The 20,602-nt window shown below is 47.7% G+C and overlaps 3 protein-coding genes across 3 annotated transcripts; all 3 read right to left on the reverse strand.

Annotated features, from left to right (window-relative positions):
- Window positions 1-1,523: 1,523 nt before the first annotated feature.
- On the reverse strand, window positions 1,524-4,306 carry LOC307247431 (C-type natriuretic peptide 2-like; the record flags this gene model as incomplete). The annotated part of the gene is made up of 3 exons (XM_080023584.1): window positions 1,524-1,829; window positions 3,197-3,319; window positions 4,241-4,306. 3 exons carry the CDS (start codon window positions 4,304-4,306, stop codon window positions 1,524-1,526), a joined length of 495 nt encoding a protein of 164 aa, XP_079879710.1.
- Window positions 4,307-5,302: 996 nt separating this feature from the next.
- Window positions 5,303-13,900, reverse strand: eno3 (enolase 3, (beta, muscle)). The gene is made up of 14 exons (XM_080023750.1): window positions 13,783-13,900; window positions 11,192-11,281; window positions 11,012-11,107; window positions 10,825-10,883; window positions 9,484-9,553; window positions 8,534-8,667; window positions 8,310-8,426; window positions 7,817-7,922; window positions 7,422-7,619; window positions 7,256-7,332; window positions 6,606-6,730; window positions 5,799-5,907; window positions 5,629-5,687; window positions 5,303-5,465 (listed from the first exon to the last, which is right to left on the reverse strand). The coding sequence occupies exons 2-14, from the start codon at window positions 11,274-11,276 to the stop codon at window positions 5,396-5,398; spliced, it is 1,305 nt and encodes a 434-aa protein (XP_079879876.1). The 5' UTR covers window positions 11,277-11,281; window positions 13,783-13,900; the 3' UTR covers window positions 5,303-5,395.
- Window positions 13,901-15,362: 1,462 nt separating this feature from the next.
- Window positions 15,363-20,165, reverse strand: pfn1 (profilin 1). The gene is made up of 4 exons (XM_080023766.1): window positions 20,039-20,165; window positions 19,648-19,771; window positions 15,743-15,938; window positions 15,363-15,617 (listed from the first exon to the last, which is right to left on the reverse strand). Exons 2-4 carry the CDS (start codon window positions 19,768-19,770, stop codon window positions 15,520-15,522), a joined length of 417 nt encoding a protein of 138 aa, XP_079879892.1. The 5' UTR covers window position 19,771; window positions 20,039-20,165; the 3' UTR covers window positions 15,363-15,519.
- Between the last annotated feature and the right edge of the window lie 437 nt (window positions 20,166-20,602).

Here is a 20,602-nt window from a genome sequence, read left to right on the forward strand (position 1 = left end):
CACTTTTCCGGCTCTTCGCGAAGTCTATACCGGCCTCGTTCAAGATAACCTTTGCCGAATACCTTGACCCGCTTTTCCTTTGCCTTTGGTCTTTATTCAGTCCAGAGTTATTTTTTTCAAGATTCACCCGCTCGACCCACTTTTGGCGGAGTGGCTCCCGACGCCCGAATCAGTTAAAATGTTCGGACGAACGAATCGTTTACAAGTCTTGCGTCACTATCAGTATCCATGACAATAAATAATAATAATAATAATAATAATAATAATAATAATAATAATAACAACACAATTATATTAACAACATACTAATAATAACAATCATTATAACAATAACACAATAATAATAATAATAACATAATAATATAACAACATCATAATAATATAATAACATAATAATAATAATAACATAATAATAATAATTTGTAAATGGGGGTTGGTATTAGGATAGTTAGTATGGTTTCAAATAATTACTTTAAACATTTTCATGTTCTTGTATTTTTTCAAGAAAATAAACTCAAGAGAGAATTATAAATGATGCGACGACTGATCAATAATCTAAATCTGTTCTCCTTTCATATTTGTGTTTTTTTTTTTTATTACTATTCAGGGCTGTACTTCGTGTTTTTTCACTCAATGTGTAGTTTCATGATCACTTCATATTTATTGATGACGATCCAGAACAATTTGAACTCATACGTTCCAGGCAAAGTTCCCGGCAACTTGAGGTAAAACATGACAAATTGGCAGGCGTTGCTCCACGGACTCTGTTTGACATGATACGTGGAAGCAAAGCGTGAGAAAACTGTGACCTGAACAGTGAGTTTTATCTGCATCTGAACTCCTCTTTGGTATGTGAGTGTGTGTTGTGTTGCTGGTAGAATCCACAAGCTGCCGGATAAACACACATTTGCTGCCGGCGGCCATGTTTTCCCCCGAATAGAAGCAACCAAACAGGTTCAGCTGGGATGTGCGATCCACAGTAACACAGCATGAGGTCCTTCAGCGTTGGTGTTGCTTGGCGACCAGATGTGGCGGAGGATCGCAGGGAACCGTCTGAAGTTCGGAATCTGATCAGCGCTTCGTTTGGAGCTCGAGCGTTAAATGAGACTTTCAAAGCAGCCGATGGGATGAAATAAATAGAGGACGTGGTGTTACGACTTTTATTTTGTTTGCAACTCGGAGCGAAGGGGGAAGAAAAAAAGGTCCACGTACGTTTATCACGCTTGTCGTGTTGGGGCGAGTCTAAGCATGTTTAACACATGAGCGTTTCTCACACACACACACACACGTGCACACACACACACATACACATATACATACACATACAGACACACATACACACACCCACGCACGCACACTCACACACACACACGGTTCTGCTGGCTGTGGAGCCAGGGGTCAAAGAAAGGTCATTACATCAAGATCCAACATGGAGTCTCAGACCTGCCAGAGGTCTGAAGTCATGTAAAGTCATCATCTCTCTCTCTCTCTCTCTCTCTCTCTCTCTCTCTCTCTCTCTCTCTCTAACACCCCAATCCGCTCAGAGAGCCGATGCGGTCCATCTTCATCCCGAAGCATCCCCGTCCTCCGGACATGGACTTCCTGCTGCGACCCCGCAGTTTCCTGTGTCTCCGCAGGAAGTCGAGGAAGAAGCGAGGGACCGCTTCCTGTCGTCCGGCCGAGCCCCGCCCGCCCTCCGGCCTCACTGCCAATCCCGTCGCAGGGGAGGGAGGGGCGGGGCCTTGTGCAGAGCCCTCCATGATGTCACTGGAGCTGGGCGGAGCCAAGATCAGAGAGGAAAGATGAGCTCCAAACAAGAAGTGTGAAACCTGGAGAGAGAGAGGTAGAGAGAGAGAAAGTAGAGATGGAAAGAGAGGGAGGTAGAGATGGAGAGAGAGGGAGGTAGAGTAAAAAAAAGAGAGAGGTAGAGTTAGAGAGAGAGAGAGAGAGGAGGGAGGTAGCGTTAGAGTGGGAGGTAAAGTTAGAGAGAGAGAGAGGGAGGTAGAGTTAGAGAGAGGTAGAGTTAGAGAGAGAGAGAGGTAGAGGGAGGTAAAGTCAGAGAGAGAGAGGTAGAGTTAGAGAGGGAGAGGTAGAGTTAGAGAGGGAGAAGTAGAGTTACAGAGAGGGAGGTAGAGTTACAGAGAGGGAGGCAGAGTTTGAGAGAGTGGTAGAGATAGAGAGAGAGAGAGGGAGGTAGAGTTACAGAGAGGGAGGCAGAGTTTGAGAGAGTGGTAGAGATAGAGAGAGAGAGAGGGAGGTAGAGTTAGAGAGGTAGAGAGAGAGGAATAGTTAGAGAGGGAGGTAGAAGGAGAGAGGGAAGTAGAGTGGGCAGGGTGGCACAGTGTTTGGCTGCAAGAGGGTCCTGGGTTCGATTCCCACCTGGGGCTCTGTGGTTATCTCACCATTAGAAGCCTTTCTGTGTGTCTGCATGTTCTCACTGTGCTCACATGGGGTTGTGTGTATGTGTGTGTGTGTGTGTGTGTGTGTGTCGGGCCGCTGTAGTTGCATGTGCTGTGGTGTGTGTGAGACAACAAGAGATGAGCTTAAGCTTGTGTAGTTTAAATTAAGGTTCAAGAGAGAGAGGCAGCAGCCATCCCATTTCAGTTGGAGTAGAGAGAGTGTTTTCTCATTTCATATGATCTGATTTCATGTTTTCTAATTTCATATAATATAATCTCATGTTTTCTCATTTAATATGATCTGATTTCATGTGTTCTCATTTCATATGATATAATCTCATGTTTCCTCATTTAATATGATCTGATTTCATGTTTTCTCATTTCATATGATCTGATTTCATGTTTTCTCATCTCATATGACTGAATCTCATGTTTTCTCATTTCATATGATCTGATTTCATGTTTTCTCATTTCATACGATCCAATCTCATGTTTTCTCATCTCATATGATCTAATCTCATGTTTTCTCATGTCATATGATCTGATTGAATGTTTTCTCATTTCATATGATCTAATCTCATGTTTTCTCATTTCATAATATAATTTCATGTTTTCTCATTTCATATGATCTCATCTCATGTTTTATCATTTCATATGATCTAATTCCATCCAATACACACAAACCAGGAAACCTTTTTTTGAAGTGCAAAGCACCAGTATTCAAATACTTGGGAACATGTTCTACAAGCTCAAATCCCTCTCCTTGTGGATGATAACCGGGCGGAGCCTCCACCCACCTGCTTGTTGTCTTGTTGTCTGGGCCGATGGGGTCGCGCCTCCACGGAGCAGGAGCTGAGGAGCAGAGCCAGGAGGAGACAGCGCTGGGAGGAGGAGGATGGTGAAGAAGATGAAGCGGCCATCTTTGTTTGGAGGGATCCAGGTCAAAGGTCCAGACAGGGCAGGGGACTCCGAACCCTCTGGAAGTTTCCCAGGAGAAAGAATTTTTTAATATTTCACTCTTGGTTATTGACTATCGATTATCGATCGTCGATCATGGATTAGTCCCTCGGTGGGTCCAGCTCCACCTTGTCTGTCCTGTAGAGTCAGAACGGGTCGTTTTGAGTTCCACTTCGAGGGGAAATCTCGTTTTATAGGACGCAACTCTGTGATGTCACACATTCTGATGGTCGTCACCCCCAACAACGGGACAGTGGGACCACACACGCACACACACACACACACACACACACACACACACACACACACACACACACACACACAGACACACACATCGGACCAGATGCAATGGCATTGTTCTATTCTGCGTCCTCCTCTCTCCTCTTGTCTCCTTTTTACTTTGTACTCCAGTGAAAGTACATAATACCCGGACACAAAATCACTCTTGTTAAAATGAATGTACCACATGGACATTTCCACTTAAGGAAAAATACAATACTTGCTAAGTAAGTACTTGCTCTTAAATGTACTTTGAGCCAAAGTACCGTTCATATAACAGAGCCTGGAATACATCATAAAATATTCTAGGCTCTGTCACATGAACATAAAAATACGTTTTTTTCCTGCAGATTCTGATGACTACAATCAAATGGAACAGGTGGCGTCACAGTAAAAAAATAAGAGACACAATGTGATTGGTTCCTTTTGCTTTTCATAAATAATAAGTCATGTGACTGTCATGGAAAGTATGGATATTTGCTTCTGAATGTAGCGCAGTTAAGGTGGAATGTCTCCAAAACAGAATATACTCGTACGTATTGTTATGAAGTACGAATACTTGAAAAATGCGCTGAAGCACTGACACACACACAGTGTGGAGGTACCCGCGACACCGTCGTACTGTGGTAAACAGTGTCACCGCACTCGTACAGGATGTACAACGTTGTCATTCTGTGGTCACATGACGTCTATCCAGTGAAATCTAGACGGTAGAATATTTCTCACAGACAGACAGACACGCCCATACAGGAAATAGTTCCCACTGATCGGCTAATCACCACAGCAACACTTTATGAGAGGGAGGGGCTAAGGTTAGAGGTCACCAGGAGTGTTCCTGTGTCTGTATGTGTGTTAGCTCCTAAGATGAATTGCCAAGAAAAAAATACTCCCGATGGTGAAAGAATTTGGATAAAAGTTAAAATTAAACAACAAAAAAAGGCTGCAAAGCCAGACAGACAGATATAAACACACTGGTACAACTTTTTAACTGATATACACACACACACACAAGCTCCCATAAAGCATTTAGCCGCCCGACCAGGTTGATTGATGAGTTGTGTGTGTGTTTCGTACCACTTCTGTGACGCACACAGCATTCCGACCCTCTCAAAGAGGGATGCGCGCGCGCACACACACACACACACACACACACACACACACACACACACAGATGAACATTGCTAGGGAACACGCTGTCTTGCACTAAACACTTTGTCAGCTCTGACGTCACAGTGTGTGTGTGTGTGTGTGTGTGTGTGTGTGTGTGTGTGTGTGTGTATGTGCAGTAGATCCTGGTTTGCTTTCACCGCCGGACTCCTTTTCTACAGCTCAGAGGTTTTCTGCAGGAAAACTTGGCCGTCACGAGGAAAGACCCGACAGCAGAATCAATGCAATCATCAATGAGTGAAACAGCTCACCTACACATGTCGTTCCTGTTCTGGAACTCTTGTCATGCCAATAAAGAAAATTTGAATGAAATTGAATAAACTGGAACCAGGGAATCAACAAAACGTCGTCCACTAGTTTGCACAGTTTTCACTCCACCGGCGGGAACGCACGGCTTCCACCAATATCTTCACCAAAATGTGTTGTTTTTCTATTTATTCGCTGATATGAAAACATAAACATTTAATTTAATCTCGAGGAATGACTCGACTCAAGACACATTTGGTTGAATGTTTTTATTTCTTGAAGGTGAGGGACAGTTACATGTTCCGTCACTCCTGGAATATCAGCCAGTCGGAGAGGAGGGGAGGGCTTTAATGGATCTTGGGGTGACGGTAGTCCTTTCCAGCGAACTTTGCCTTCTCTCCCAGTTCCTCTTCGATCCTGTAGAGGTCAAAGCACCTTTAGTGACTGACACACACACACACACACACACACACACACACACACACACACACACACACACACACACACACACACACACACACACACACACACACACACACACACACACACACACACAAACAAACACACAAACACGTCTCACCTCATCAGCTGGTTGTATTTGGCCAGACGCTCTGATCTGCAGGGAGCTCCAGTTTTAATCTGAGAGACAGAGAGAGAGAGAGAGAGAGAGACAGACAGACAGACAACCGATCAATAACAAACAACCAAGCGATGCCTGGGATGGCTGGGCAGATCATGTGGTCCATCTACCTGTCCAGTGCAGAGTCCCACAACCAGGTCGGAGATGAACGTGTCTTCAGTTTCTCCTGAACGATGGCTGACCATCACGCCCCACCCGTTACTCTGAGCCAGCTTACACCTGGAGGGAGAGAGAGAGACAGGTAAGGAAGAGGGGACAGAGGAGAAGAGGAGGATAGAGGTAGGAAGAAGGAGAGCAACAGGCAGGAAGAGCAAGAGAGAGAGACACAGGAAGGAAGAGGGAGAGAGGCATGTAGGAAGAGAGAGACAGATAGGAAGAGAGAGAGAGAGAGACGGGTAGGAAGAGAGAGACACAGGTAGGAACAGAGAGAGAGACAGGTAGGAAGAGGGAGAGAGGTGCGTAAGAAGAGACAGATAGGAAGAGAGACACAGGGAGGAAGAGAGAGACACAGGTAAGAAGAGAGAGACTGGTAGGAAGAGCGAGAGACCCAGGTAGGAAGAGACAGAGAACGTGAGACAGGTAGGAGGAGAACATTTTGAGACAGGTGGAGAGAGACGGTTGACAAACAGGCGGAGGGACAGACGGGTAGACAGACAGACAGGTGGCGAGACACACGGGTCGACAGACAGGCGGAGAGAGAGACTGGTAGACAGACAGACAGGTAGAGAGACAGATGGTAGACAGACAGGTGGAGAGACAGACGGGTAGACAAACAGGTGGAGAGACAGACGGGTAGACAAACAGGTGGGTAGTGAGAGATGGCTGGACGGAGACAGGTGGAGAGACAGACGGGTAGACAAACAGGCGGGGGGACAGATGGGTAGACAGTTGGGCGGAGAGACGGAAAGGTGTCTTACGCCTGGATAGACTCGGTGACAGATCCGATCTGGTTGACTTTGAGCAGCAGACAGTTGCAGGCCTTCTTCTCCACAGCTTGTTGGATCCGCTTTGGGTTGGTGACAGTCAGATCGTCCCCGACAACCTAAACATCACATGACACCACACCCATCATGTCACATGACACCACACCCATCATATCACATGACACCACACCCATCATATCACGACACCACACCCATCATATCACGACACCATACCCATCATATCACATGACACCCATGTCTATTACATTTCACTGCATATATGTATGGAAGTATGTATATGTATGTGACAAATAAAAAATCTTGAATCTTGAATCATATCACATGACACAACACCCATCATATCACCACACCCATGATATCACATGACACCCATCAGCACATGACACACCCATGATATCACATGACACCACACCCATCATATCACATGACACCCATCATCACATGACACACCCATGATATCACATGACACCACACCCATCATATCACATGACACCACACCCATCATATCACGACACCCATCATCGCATTACACCACACCCATCATATTACATGACACCACACCCATCATATCACATCACACACTTGACACCCCGCCCCGCCCCGTCCCTGTCTGTCTCACTGACCTGGATGTCCACTGATCCAGTGAACTTGGCCCAGTTGCCCCAGTCATCCTGATCAAACGGATCCTCAATGGACTGAACTACAGACAGACAGACAGACAGTTGCAGTGAGTCCAGGCGGAACACCTCCCACGCGCGGCGTGCGGGTACAGCAGTGTCTCCCGTGCACCTGGGTAGTTCTTGATGAAGGACTTGTACAGGTCTCCCAGCTGGTCCCCGGTGATGTGCCTGGTGGGATCCTCCGCTGATTTGAAGTCCAGGTCGTACTTCCCGCTCCTGAAGAATTCGGAGGCGGCGACGTCCATGCCGATGATGATCTTATCGGGGTACCCCGCCTTCTCGATGGCCGACTTCAGCAGCTCCAGAGCTTTCGGCGCAAAGTGGAACGGAACTCACTTCACGTGCGTCAGGAGCTTATTTTATTTTATTATATTTTTTTTGTGCTGCAATTCCCTCCTTCTTTCTAAAAGGTTTTGGACAAATTCATTAACATTTTGGCTGTGAAAAGGGGGCCACGTCCCACTGCCACAGACAGACAGACAGACAGACAGACAGACAGACTACCTTCATTGTTCTCCAGGATATTTGGGGCGAAGCCGCCTTCATCTCCAACGTTGGTGGCGTCTTTGCCATATTTGGCCTTAATCACATTCTTGAGATTGTGGTAAACCTACACACACACACACACACACACACACACACACACACACACACACACACACACACACACCGAAACAACAATCAGGAAATAAGTAAATAATGCAGGTTTTTTTTGTGTGATTCCATCAATTTGTTGAATAACGGCACGAGTGAACGGTGAAAGAGACCGGTTTTATGAAGAATCAGTATTTTATGACTCCCGTCCTTAAAGTCGTTTGTCTCAGCACTCGCTCCTCGTCTTTCTCACTTCTTTGACTACTTCTGTCTTTTCAGCCTCCTCATGGATTCTGACATCTTATTTTTTATTTTATACATTCCCCCCCCCCCCACTTCCTTCCTGTTTTCTCAGTGGCCCCGCCCCCCACGCAGCACGACGTGCAGACGAAAGCGGCGTCACCTCGGCTCCGATCCTCATGGCCTCGTGGAAGTTGGCGGCCCCTACTGGCAGGATCATGAACTCCTGCATGGCCAGCTTGTTCCCCGCGTGGCTGCCGCCATTAATGACGTTGAACGCCTGGAGGAGGGAGAGGGGGGATCGAGATGCAAGTGTTAGATCTGAGGAGGGATCCCCGCATGGTTCAACCCCCATCCCCAGCCCCGCCCGGAGCCCCGCCCACTCACAGGAACAGGAAGTATGACTTCTTTGTGGCCGGCGAGGTCGGCGATGTGACGGTACAGGGGAACTCCCTTCTCCGCTGCTCCGGCCTTACAGACCGCCAGAGACACTCCAAGGATAGCGTTAGCTCCAAACTGGGCTGGATGGAAAGACAGCCGGACAGACGGGGTGAGACAGAGAGACAGACAGGCCCGCCAGAGACACTCCAAGGATAGCGTTAGCTCCAAACTGGGCAAGATGGAAAGACAGACGGTGTGAGACAGAGAGACAGACAGGCCGCCAGAGACACTCCAAGGGTAGCGTTAGCTCCAAACTGAGCTAGATGGATAGACAGACAGACGGGGTGCGACAGAGAGACAGACAGGCTGCCAGAGACACTCCGAGGATAGCGTTAGCTCCAAACTGGGCTGGATGGAAAGACAGCCGGACAGACGGGGTGAGACAGAGAGACAGACAGGCCCGCCAGAGACACTCCAAGGATAGCGTTAGCTCCAAACTGGGCAAGATGGAAAGACAGACGGTGTGAGACAGAGAGACAGACAGGCCGTCAGAGACACTCCAAGGGTAGCGTTAGCTCTAAACTGAGCTAGATGGATAGACAGACAGACGGGGTGCGACAGAGAGACAGACAGGCTGCCAGAGACACTCCGAGGATAGCGTTAGCTCCAAACTGAGCTTGATGGATAGACAGACAGACAGGCCGCCAGAGACAGAGGATATAATTTGCTCCAAACTTGGCGAGATAGAAAGACAGACAGACAGACAGACAGACATATAGAGACAGACAGACACACAGGCAGTTAGACAGACATATAGACATGTTACACAGACCTCCAGAGACACTACAAGGATAGTATTAGCTCCAAACTGAGCAAGATGGAAAGACAGACAGACAGACAGGCGAGACAGAGAGAGACAGACAGTTAGACAGACAGACAGCGAGACAGATGGTTACATTTGTTTTCTGTGCCGTCCAGCTCCAACATGAACTTATCGATCTTCTCCTGTTCAACCACACTGAAGCTCTACAGAGAGACCGACAGGGAGGGGCAGGCAGACAGACGGGGAGGGGGAGACAGACAGGGAGGGGGAGACAGGGGCAAAGGAAAGAGTTAGAAAGAGAAACCATGACTGACATGTTGACACAGTGAAAGATTAAAGATGAGGACAGAACAGCCGGTTCAAGGGAAATGCCACCGTTTACCTAAAGAATCACATGAGCGCACAACAGAAAGAAGAGCTAGGAGACAGCCTAGGAGCTGAGAGATAGTGAAGGAGACAACCTAGGAGCTACAAGACAGTGAAGGAGTCGGTCTAGGAGCTAGGAGACAGTCTAGGAGCAAGGAGACAGTGAAGCAGTCAGCCTAGGAGCTAGGAGACAGCCTAGGAGCTAGAAGACAGTGAACCAGTCAGCCTAGGAGCTAGGAGACAGCCTAGGAGCTGGGAGACAGTGAAGGAGTCCCGTCTAGGAGCTAGGAAACAGCCTAGGAGCTAGGAGAGTGAAGGAGTCAGCCTAGGAGCTAGAAGACAGTGAAGGACGGGCCTAGGAGCCAGGAGACAGCCTAGGAGCTAGAAGACAGTGAAGGAGTCGCTCTAGGGGCTAGGAGACAGTGAAGGAGTCCGTCTAGGAGCTAGGAGACAGCCCAGGAGCTAGGCAACAGTGAAGGAGTCGCTCTAGGGGCTAGGAGACAGTGAAGGAGTCCGTCTAGGAGCTAGGAGACAGCCTAGGAGCTAGGGAACAGTGAAGGAGTCAGTCTAGGAGCTAGGAGACAGCCTAGGAGCTAGGAGACAGTGAAAGAGTCAGTCTAGGAGCTAGGAGACAGTGAAGGAGTCGCTCTACGGGCTAGGAGACAGTGAAGGAGTCCGTCTAGGAGCTAGGAGACAGCCTAGGACTAGGAAACAGTGAAGGAGTCAGTCTAGGAGCTAGGAGACAGCCTAGGAGCTAGGAGACAGTGAAGGAGTCAGTCTAGGAGCTAGGAGACAGTGATGGAGTCCTTAGAGTTGCTATATAAAGTGCATTTCTCTCATTTCTATGAATGCATTGGCACACGTGTGGTTCGGAGGCTTGTGTTGTGACTGGGCATGAGAGCTGTGCGATGGTTTGGGATTTCAGGATCTGATTCGGGATTTCAGGATCTGATTCGGGATTTCAGGATCGGATTCGGGATTTCAGGATCGGATCTGGGATTTCAGGACCTGGTTTGGGAAACGTCTCCGTTCACAGCGGTTTGGTGGTGGAATTCCCCTTTAAAGCCGACTCCTCCGGTCCCAGCCGGCGATCGTTCGAGCTGGTTACCTTGGCGATCAGTTTGGGGGCGATGTCCTTGTTGACGTGATCCACGGCCTTCAGGGTACCTGCGGATCAATCAACCGAGCGTGTTTATCCATTGCTACGGGAACCCCACCCCGGGTCACCATGATTACCATGGTGACCTGGCCCCGGGGCACGAGATAGCAGTGAGGTGTCGCGTTGTGGTGCTGACCTTTCCCCAGGTAGCGGGCCTTGTCCCCGTCCCGGAGCTCCAGGGCCTCGTGGACTCCTGTGGAGGCTCCGCTGGGAACCGCCGCCCTGAAACGACCTGGGGGGACAGACGAGGCGGTCAGAGAGGCGGTCAGAGAGACGGTCTGACAGACGGACGGACCGGGGGTGTTGGGTTTCATACCCTTGGCAGTCCAGAGATCCACCTCCACTGTGGGATTTCCTCTGGAGTCCAGGATCTCCCTGGCATGGATCTTAGTGATGGACATCCTGGCTGAGAGAGAGAGAGAGAGAGAGAGAGAGAGAGAGAGAAACCAGTTCATTAACTCGTGACCTTGAGATGATAACAGTTCATCCGTTGGACATGAGCTCCAACAGACTGCGCGTGCGTGCCCGTGTGTGTGTGTGTGTGTGTGTGTGTGTGTGTGTGCGTGCGTGCGTGTGTCAGACCCGCGCTGGCCAGCCTCGGCAGCAACATGGCACCGGGGAAGTGAAAAAGGCCGCTTTGTACCTCCGCACACGCCGCACTGAGCCGTTCACCCGCCGGCCCCGCCCACCCGCCACACAGCCAATCAGACTCACAGCTGGCCAATAGGGAAGAGGCACGGACCACTGTGTAGAGGAGGGGGGTAGTGAAGGTCAGACAGAGACTACTGTCTGGGAGTTGTGGCCGTGTATTCCCAAATGATTTATGTTTTTAGTTCATTTATGGGTTTGTATAGCACATTTCTATATTATTTTTTGAAAATTGTAACCGCTTATTTTTATTTTGTTGGTTTATTAATACTGCCATTTATTTCTTTTATAGGTTTATTGTAAATACAAAATTGTTTTTAATTAATGTATAATTCTTACTTTATTTCTTTGTGTGTTTCTGTAACACCGTGATTCCCCCAAGTTTCTCTTATTCATTTGAGCTTTTATTTCAAACAGGAGATTTGTTCCAACTTTTTTTCCTTTTGAAACATCGGAAGGAACTAATTTTATTTTGTTGCTTTCCCCGTTTATTTCTATGGCAGCTGGGCAACAGGCCGGTCCATCACAGCCGACCATTTGTAGAAATAACAACAATGTTTGGTCACGCACATAAGAAAAAAAGAAGAAAAAAAAAGATGAATTTGTTTCCCCACCGCTCAACGTCAACTAATACAAGAAATTAAAATAAATACATTTATGAAAAGCGCTGGTTCTACTGAGTGTGTATTTCCAAAAGATTAAAATAAAATAATAATAATAATAATTATAATAATACTAATAATAATTTACAAAAACACTTAACAAAAAACACATTAATATTTTCATTTTGCGGTTGAGAATGTGGTAAAAAGTCTTGTCTACGAGGCTCTGGTTTACAAGTCTGGAGGTAGTTTGTTGTCGAGTCTGTTTTGGCCGGAATTGATGTGAATGTCCAACAGAAATCATTTAGGAGATTAAATGTTGAGGAGCCCGAGGACCCAAGCCGACGTCTTACTGATCAGCCTTTCGTCGACTTCGGCTCGAACGACAGCTTTGAGCCGCGGGTATTCAAAGCGCCTTTTTTTTCCCCCCTCTTTCTTCCCGATGCAAAAACATTGGCTTCCCCCTTCAACACTTTTCGGTATGTTATTTAAACGACAACGTGGCGGTTTTGAATCACAGCCGAGCCGCCTTCCACCAGTGGAGCTGCTGCTACGAGCACGACGAGCAGTGACCGGGAGGTCGTCGGTTCGGTTCCCCGGCTCCTCCCGGGTGCATGCTGAAGCGCCCTAGAGCAAGGCACCTAAACCAACCCCCCCCCTGACTGTTCTTGGTGAGCACCTTGCACGGCTGCAGCCGCCATTTTTATGGATCTGTGTGTGTGTGTGTGTGTGTGTGTGTGGTCTGCACTGTAAAGCGCTTTGAGCATGAAGTCAGAGTTTCTCTCCTGAGTGTTGACTATAAGACAGAAATAAAGTGTGTGTTTGACCTTTAACAGAGGTTGTGACCTCATCCTTGGATATTACTGTATCACACACACTCACAGACACACTCAAGATGTTATGTAACCCATCTGTGTGGGCGCATGTGTGTGTGTGTGTGCAAGTTGACACTCAGCTGTTCTGACACACAGACACACACACACACACACACACACACACACACACACACAAACGCGCGGTCCTGTTTGTGCTCTGCAAGCTGATTGGCTCGGACCCCTGCACGGCCCGTCTGATTGGTTCGCTCCTCTGGGGCCTCCAGAGTTCACAGTCCAGAAGACTCTGCAGTCAAGGTCAGTATATCCTGCCGCTGCAGTGGGATCGTCCGCTCTCTCATTCTTAAACAAACCGCCGAATAACAATGGTTTGAATTTTTTTTTTTATAATAATAATAAATAAATAAATAAACTTTCGGAATCAAAAAAAAAACCCAAAAACATTCCGTTACAAATGACCACATGTGTGTCCCCCGGCAACCAAGCAGCAATCGGCTGTAAACTTCAAAACGTTCTCCAAACCACACAGTTCAGTTTCAGCCCAGAACTCACGAAAAACGAAATAGAGTGTGTGTGTGTGTGTGTGTGTGTGTGTGTGGGTGGGTGTGTGTGGGGGGGTGGGTGTGTGTAACCCTTCCTCGACGGTTTATTTCATTTATTTTTGATTTTTTTTTATTGCACAAAAAAATCAGAGCGAGATGAGACGGCAAATCTCGGGCCGCCCACGCGTTCCCATGGTCACCATTGACATCCACGCCGTCCTCGAATAAAAAAAAAACAACACACACACACACACACAGGAAGAGGTGAAAGAAGCCCCCTACCTGAAGTTGAAGCGGAGTTCGGGGGGGTTCGGGAGCTGTCCTTGACCGTCCGTCCGTCCGTCCGACTGGCTGGCTTGAGAAGTGTCCGCCCCGCCCCCGGGCTGCACTTTATAGATGGCCCCTGGTGGCCGAGCCTCGATAAGGAGCGCGACCCGCCCAGGGAGCGTCTGCGTTTTCCCCTCACCGGAGAAAAACGTGCATAACGTTTCATCTCTATGCACGTTATAAATAGTAATAATAAATAATGATAATGATAATAATCTGTCCGTGTGAAGCGACTTTAATATCAGTCAGTCTAAGATCAGCGTTTGCATATTGTTTTCATACCGATTTGAAAGTAAAATCATCAGATCCGGACGTGTCATTTTAAGGATCATATTTGCTGTCACATTAAGTTAGATAGACTAGAATAGAGATTTTCTATACCCATAAGTTATATTAATAGGCAAATAATATATCAAATAATGTAATGTAATTAATAGTTTATTACAATACAATATTTTATTATTAGAATATAATATTAATTACAAACAAGTATGTTTTTTTGTTGTTAAGGTTTTCTTTTACCATAAGCTATATTAATAGGTAAATAATATTATATAATATAATGTTATTAAAAGGTAATTACAATTCAATATTATTATAATATTAATTACATATAATCTTTCTTTACAAGATTTTCTTTAACCATAAGCTGTATTAAAGCTATATTAATAGGCAGATAATATCATATAATGTAGTGTAATCTAAAATAAAATTGTCAAATGTACATCGTACATCATCCATTCATTCATAACTTTATAAACATATTTAAATCGTTGGAAAATACACTGAGGTAAAGAGCTTCATTTGCAACAGGCATTAAGGCATTAAACAGGGAAGAAACAAAACCAAAAAAGAGGAAAGAGATAAAACAGTGACGCCGGCTCCACAGTTCTCCCAAATTAAAATGCAGACCTTTCCAGTCCAGTGGAAACATGTGGAACCAGAACTGTCAGACGCTCCCTAACTGTGAAAAGGAAAAGGTTAAAGTTCACCCGAAGAAGAAACGTGAGAATGCCGCCGGGTTCGCTGCAAAGGGCAATAACCTGAACACACACACACACACACGCACACTTTACCCTTGACACAAACCTTTAACACGACTGAAAAATAAACATTCTCTTTCAAAACACGCAGAAACAGCGTTTTTCTGAGATAAAAGACATTTGGGTATTTTCTGATGGATTCACATTTGTGTCATGGGTGGTTTTTTTGACGTGTGACTCACAGAAATGTTCATGAGGTTAAAGCGTGGGGGAAAGTGCACACATGCACAGGAAAACACACACACACACACACACACACACACACATTGTAAGAAGCGTCCAGAAGGGCTTCTGTTTGGGACCCTCTTGCATTCATTCTCACATTTTCATGTTGATATTTATTCATCTACGTGTCTTCAAGTTGTGTGGAAAACAGGAAGCTCCAATAAAGCGTTTTTTTGTCCGCGCGCACACACACACACGCAGACACACACACACACAGACACACACACACACACACACACACACACACACAGTAACCGAATCACAATGTCGAAGAATAAATTGTCTTTATTTCTGGGAAACTGTTGTACATTTGGCTTGTTGCTCAGGTGAAGCTGTAAATACTGACAAAATTATTACATCTTACACTGTGTGTGTGTGTGTGTGTGTGTGTGTGCGTGTGTGTGTGCGTCCCTCTCTCTTTCAGTTACATTGATAAGTCCTTGAGGTACTTGGCCATTCTGGAGCAGCTTGTGTTCAGATTCCCAGCATGGCACTCCTTACGGCCTTTCACAAAGATGAGCGCTAGGGAGAGAGAGAAAGAGGAGGAGATATTTCATTTTGCAACATTGCAAACATCCCCTTTTCCGATACACAGTTTCCAGAAGTGAAGTGAAAGCCCGGCCGGCCGGCAGCCCCCCCCATCTCACCAGTGAGGGACCTGCTGACGCTGATGCAGTAGGTGGTTTTGTCCTCGGGGCAGCCCTTGGTCTTCAGGTCCAACGTGTACATATCATCTTCCAGCAGTGCGTCCCGGATGATCGTGCACCTCATCCCGGCGACCGACACGCCCGTCTCGAACAGCTTGTCCCTGTCGAGATCCATCAGCTTCTTGATCTCGTCGGGCTGAGGGGGGGAGGGAGAGAGAGAGAGAGAGAGAGACAGAGAGAGAGAGAGAGGGACGCTCAAAGCCATCCGTGACGCCCCTTTCGAATGATCGGCGGCGACGGGGAGATGCCGAGGGTTCGGCTTAGTTGTCGAAAAAGCCGAGCAACGGGATGACGGCGCCGCGGCCCAGAGCGCCATCCCGTCCGGGAGCGGCTTTCGGAGACACCTCCGTTGTTTTTTTCCTGTGGCACGGCTCCCCTCGTTAGGCCGGCCGGCGCCGCTCCCTGCTTCGTCGACGCGTCCGGTCGCTTGTCGGTTTTCTGGGCGTTCGGAGGGATATTCCAACACCAATCAACGTGGATACAATAATAATTCAAACTCGTTCCTCCGCCTTGACAGCGACAGTGGGGATTTTTTTTCATTCCAAGCTGCAGGAGGACTGATCCACGCAGCAAATTTTATTTCTAATTTGTTTATTTATTATTATTATTATTATTATTATTATTATTAATAAAAAAATTAAAAATATATTATTTCATACAGCAAGTGAGGGACCGGCACCGCGCCCTCTGACAGAAAACACACCTCTGCCTTTAAACTCGTGCCGTCCAACCAACACTTCCTGTTTCCCAATCTTATCTCCCAGGATGCACTGCTGCGGGCGGGTGGGGGCAGCGCTGCTGAAACACTGCATGAAGCCGGTGGATTCAGCGGCGCCTCGTCTCTAAATTAGGAGGTGCCGGAAACACGGAGAGGCTGCCGACGGGGTGGGAGAGCATGGAGCATGGGCATGGAGGGGTGGGGCGCGGCCTCGTAAGCTCGTTGAGATCATGTACCGTCCGTAACGCATGGAGAGGGGGGTGGTGGGGGATAGAGCGACGGAGAAAGAGTCCCCGTTACGCACCGTTTAGTTCCATACGAACTATACTACCTACTACATGCTACATACTACCTACTACCTACTACACACTACCTACTACCTGCTATATACTTTATACTACCTACTACCTGCCTTATACAACCTATGACATGCTACATACTAGCTGCTATATACTTTATACTACCTACTACATTCTATATACTACCTACTACACAATACCTACTACCTACTACATACTACATTCTACCAACTACCTACGCTCGTCTTGCCCTTACAATGCATTGTGGGATACACTGGCCCCCATTGATTCTTGTGCACCGGCGGCATACTACGATATTTCACCCAGGGTAGTAGCACATGGCATCCTGGTATTTTAACATACTACTACTGAGGACACACTCTGCAGTTATTTGGGAGTAGCGTATTCAATAGGTAGACTGATAGCTACAGATGAGGGGTGAAGGAAAGAGGAGGGATGGGAAGGAGGTTCGCTATAGAGGAGCACAGGAGGAGGAGGTTCAGTATAGAGGAGCACAGGAGGAGGAGGAGGAGGTTCCGTATAGAGGAGCACAGGAGGAGGAGGAGGAGGTTCCGTATAGAGGAGCACAGGAGGAGGTTCCGTATAGAGGAGCACAGGAGGAGGCTCTGTATAGAGGAGCACAGGAGGAGGAGGAGGCTCTGTATAGAGGAGCACAGGAGGAGGAGGAGGTTCCGTATAGAGGAGCACAGGAGGAGGTTCTGTATAGAGGAGCACAGGAGGAGGAGGAGGCTCTGTATAGAGGAGCACAGGAGGAGGAGGAGGTTCCGTATAGAGGAGCACAGGAGGAGGCTCCGTATAGAGGAGCACAGGAGGAGGCTCCGTATAGAGGAGCACAGGAGGAGGTTCTGTATAGAGGAGCACAGGAGGAGGCTCCGTATAGAGGAGCACTGGAGGAGGCTCCGTATAGAGGAGCACAGGAGGAGGTTCCGTATAGAGGAGCACAGGAGGAGGAGGAGGCTCTGTATAGAGGAGCACAGGAGGAGGAGGAGGTTCCGTATAGAGGAGCACAGGAGGAGGCTCCGTATAGAGGAGCACAGGAGGAGGCTCCGTATAGAGGAGCACAGGAGGAGGCTCCGTATAGAGGAGCACTGGAGGAGGCTCCGTATAGAGGAGCACAGGAGGAGGTTCCGTATAGAGGAGCACAGGAGGAGGAGGAGGCTCTGTATAGAGGAGCACAGGAGGAGGAGGAGGTTCCGTATAGAGGAGCACAGGAGGAGGCTCCGTATAGAGGAGCACAGGAGGAGGCTCCGTATAGAGGAGCACAGGAGGAGGTTCCGTATAGAGGAGCACAGGAGGAGGCTCCGTATAGAGGAGCACTGGAGGAGGCTCCGTATAGAGGAGCACAGGAGGAGGTTCTGTATAGAGGAGCACAGGAGGAGGCTCCGTATAGAGGAGCACTGGAGGAGGCTCCGTATAGAGGAGCACAGGAGGAGGCTCCGTATAGAGGAGCACAGGAGGAGGTTCTGTATAGAGGAGCACAGGAGGAGGCTCCGTATAGAGGAGCACAGGAGGAGGCTCCGTATAGAGGAGCACAGGAGGAGGTTCTGTATAGAGGAGCACAGGAGGAGGCTCCGTATAGAGGAGCACTGGAGGAGGCTCCGTATAGAGGAGCACAGGAGGAGGTTCTGTATAGAGGAGCACAGGAGGAGGCTCCGTATAGAGGAGCACTGGAGGAGGCTCCGTATAGAGGAGCACAGGAGGAGGCTCTGTATAGAGGAGCACGGGAGGAAGGGGACTTGTTCAGACAGATCAGAGAGTTTTAGCATTCCAGAGCTCCGTTTCCGCAATTTCGCCCCCTCCGTGCATGCATGTGCACGTCCTTCCAGGTCCGCGATCCTGCGCCTGGAGCTCGATCGGCGGTGGCGCAGGTGCGCGCGCCACAGACCCGCAGGGCACGAGAAAAAGAGAAAGAGGGAGACGCAGCCGCGGAGGCGCGCGCCCGCTGAGAGAAGGGGAAGTGGGATGGCTCGGCGCGCGTGCCCGACGCCGGCCGCGGCGCGTCTCGCGGCGTCGCATCCAAATAAGGAGCGACGCTCGGCTCCTGCGCGAGCCCTCGAACCGGACGACGCGTGTAGCGTTTGTATTAAGGATTTAAATTTGGATTTAAATCATTTACAACAGTTATAATATTAATTAATTATAATATTAATTATTATTATTAATAATATTAATAATAATAATAATAATAGAAAGAAAAAAAACGTCATGTCATATGCGGAAGTTCCGGTATTTTATTTTCCTTCTGCCATGTTGAATTTCCGGTTGTACTTAACGGTCATTAAATACAACAGAAGTATAAATCTAACTTTTTTTTTTTTTCTTAATTTTCCAGTATTGATCTTTTTAGAGCTCCCTTCTCTGCCACTACACCCCCACTGAAGAAGACACGTTTGCAGGCTCAAAAAAAAAAAAAAAAGTTCTTTTTTTGTCGTTATTGTGTGTAAATACTGAGGCGACTGCTCATCATTCCGCTTCGGGAACGCGCGGCTGCAGAGGCGCGGCCCCGCGTCTGAACCGCTTCAGCCCAAATGACATGAGATAAATTGGATACATCTAATATGAGTTGACCAAACTTATCTACATAAACATAAAAAAAAAAATGCATTAGCCTATAAATATATCTGACAGGTTAACAGTGGTGGAAGTACTCTTAGTAAAATAAAAAGTACTTGTACTATCCAGGACCATGATATAAAAGAGCCTATAATATGGCATTAAGTTCTGACTGCGGATGAGTTTTCATCTGAACGTTCATGAGTCCCAGTAAGCTGACTGTCACCCGGAAACTGTGTGTGTGTGTGTTTTACCGTTATATTAGACAGGCAGCCTCTGGAGGCCCACACCGACTCCTGTCCGGGTTTCCAGCCGCAGATGGCGGCCTCCTCGACATCATCCCTAACCAGGCTAACGATGTAAGCGTCCCAAGACATTCTGATGGAGAGGGGGAGAGAGAGAGAGAGAGAGAGAGAGAGGTGGGGAGGGGGGGTTTGGAACTCAGAGATCAGGGCACTTTCAGTCCACGAGATACAGATTGAGAGGTGTTGGAAGGAGCAGAGGTTGAAGAGTGGATGGATAGAAACTAAGGAAAACAAACAACAACAGCAGCAGAAGAGCCAAACTGCGCCACCAGAGGAGGAGAGGGGGGTGGGGGGTGGGGAATGGAGTTCAAAGAAGGAAGTGGGAGAGCAGAGAGTTTACCTTGACAGGTGGAGTCCAACGTAGGAGGGAGTGATGAGAAAAGGAAGAGAAGAGGCTTTTTATACTCATGGCCACGCCCAAGCCGGGGGAAACTTCGACAGGCCGCCCACCCCCATCTCTCTCTCTCTCTCTCTCTCTCGTATGGAGTTGTCCGGTTGTGTGGTTTCAGGAAGTTAAGAGTAAAAATGAATGCTCACCTCTCACCAATTTAATTAATCGTCAAACCGATTCATCAACCGGTTTATTCTAGGGAATAGAAGCCAACTTCTATAAATTCATCTTTTGCATTTCTGACAGTATTTCAAGTGTGTGTATGTGTGTGTGTGAGTGTGTGAGAGAGAGAGAGCTAGAGACACCACTTCCTGTCATGTTGCTCGCCCTTTTTTTTTTTTCCTCAAATTGACACAGGAAACCAGTATACAGCGACTTACAAGAAGTGTGTGTGTGTGTGGGTGCGTGCGTGTTGTGCTGCACCATTTAACCTTTTTTGGTCAAGTCAAAGTTTGAGAACGGCCCAATTAAAATATGAGCGACAGAAAGAGAGATAAACAGGTTGGTAGACAG

The sequence above is a fragment of the Zeus faber genome (assembly GCF_960531495.2).
Source record: "Zeus faber genome assembly, chromosome: 22".
Lineage (NCBI taxonomy): Eukaryota > Metazoa > Chordata > Actinopteri > Zeiformes > Zeidae > Zeus > Zeus faber.

Coding starts and splice junctions, on each gene's coding strand:
- pfn1 (XM_080023766.1), bottom strand. CDS start 19,770: ATGTCTTGGGACGCTTACATCGTTAGCCTGGTTAGGGATGATGTCGAG. Junction 15,939..19,647: donor GCTGCCTGTCTAATATAACG/GTAAAACACACA, acceptor TCCCCCCCTCAG/CCCGACGAGATCAAGAAGCT. Junction 15,618..15,742: donor CGTCAGCAGGTCCCTCACTG/GTGAGATGGGGG, acceptor CTCTCTCCCTAG/CGCTCATCTTTGTGAAAGGC.
- eno3 (XM_080023750.1), bottom strand. CDS start 11,276: ATGTCCATCACTAAGATCCATGCCAGGGAGATCCTGGACTCCAGAGGA. Junction 11,108..11,191: donor GGATCTCTGGACTGCCAAGG/GTATGAAACCCA, acceptor CTGTCCCCCCAG/GTCGTTTCAGGGCGGCGGTT. Junction 8,668..9,483: donor GGACGGCACAGAAAACAAAT/GTAACCATCTGT, acceptor CTTTCCATCCAG/CCCAGTTTGGAGCTAACGCT.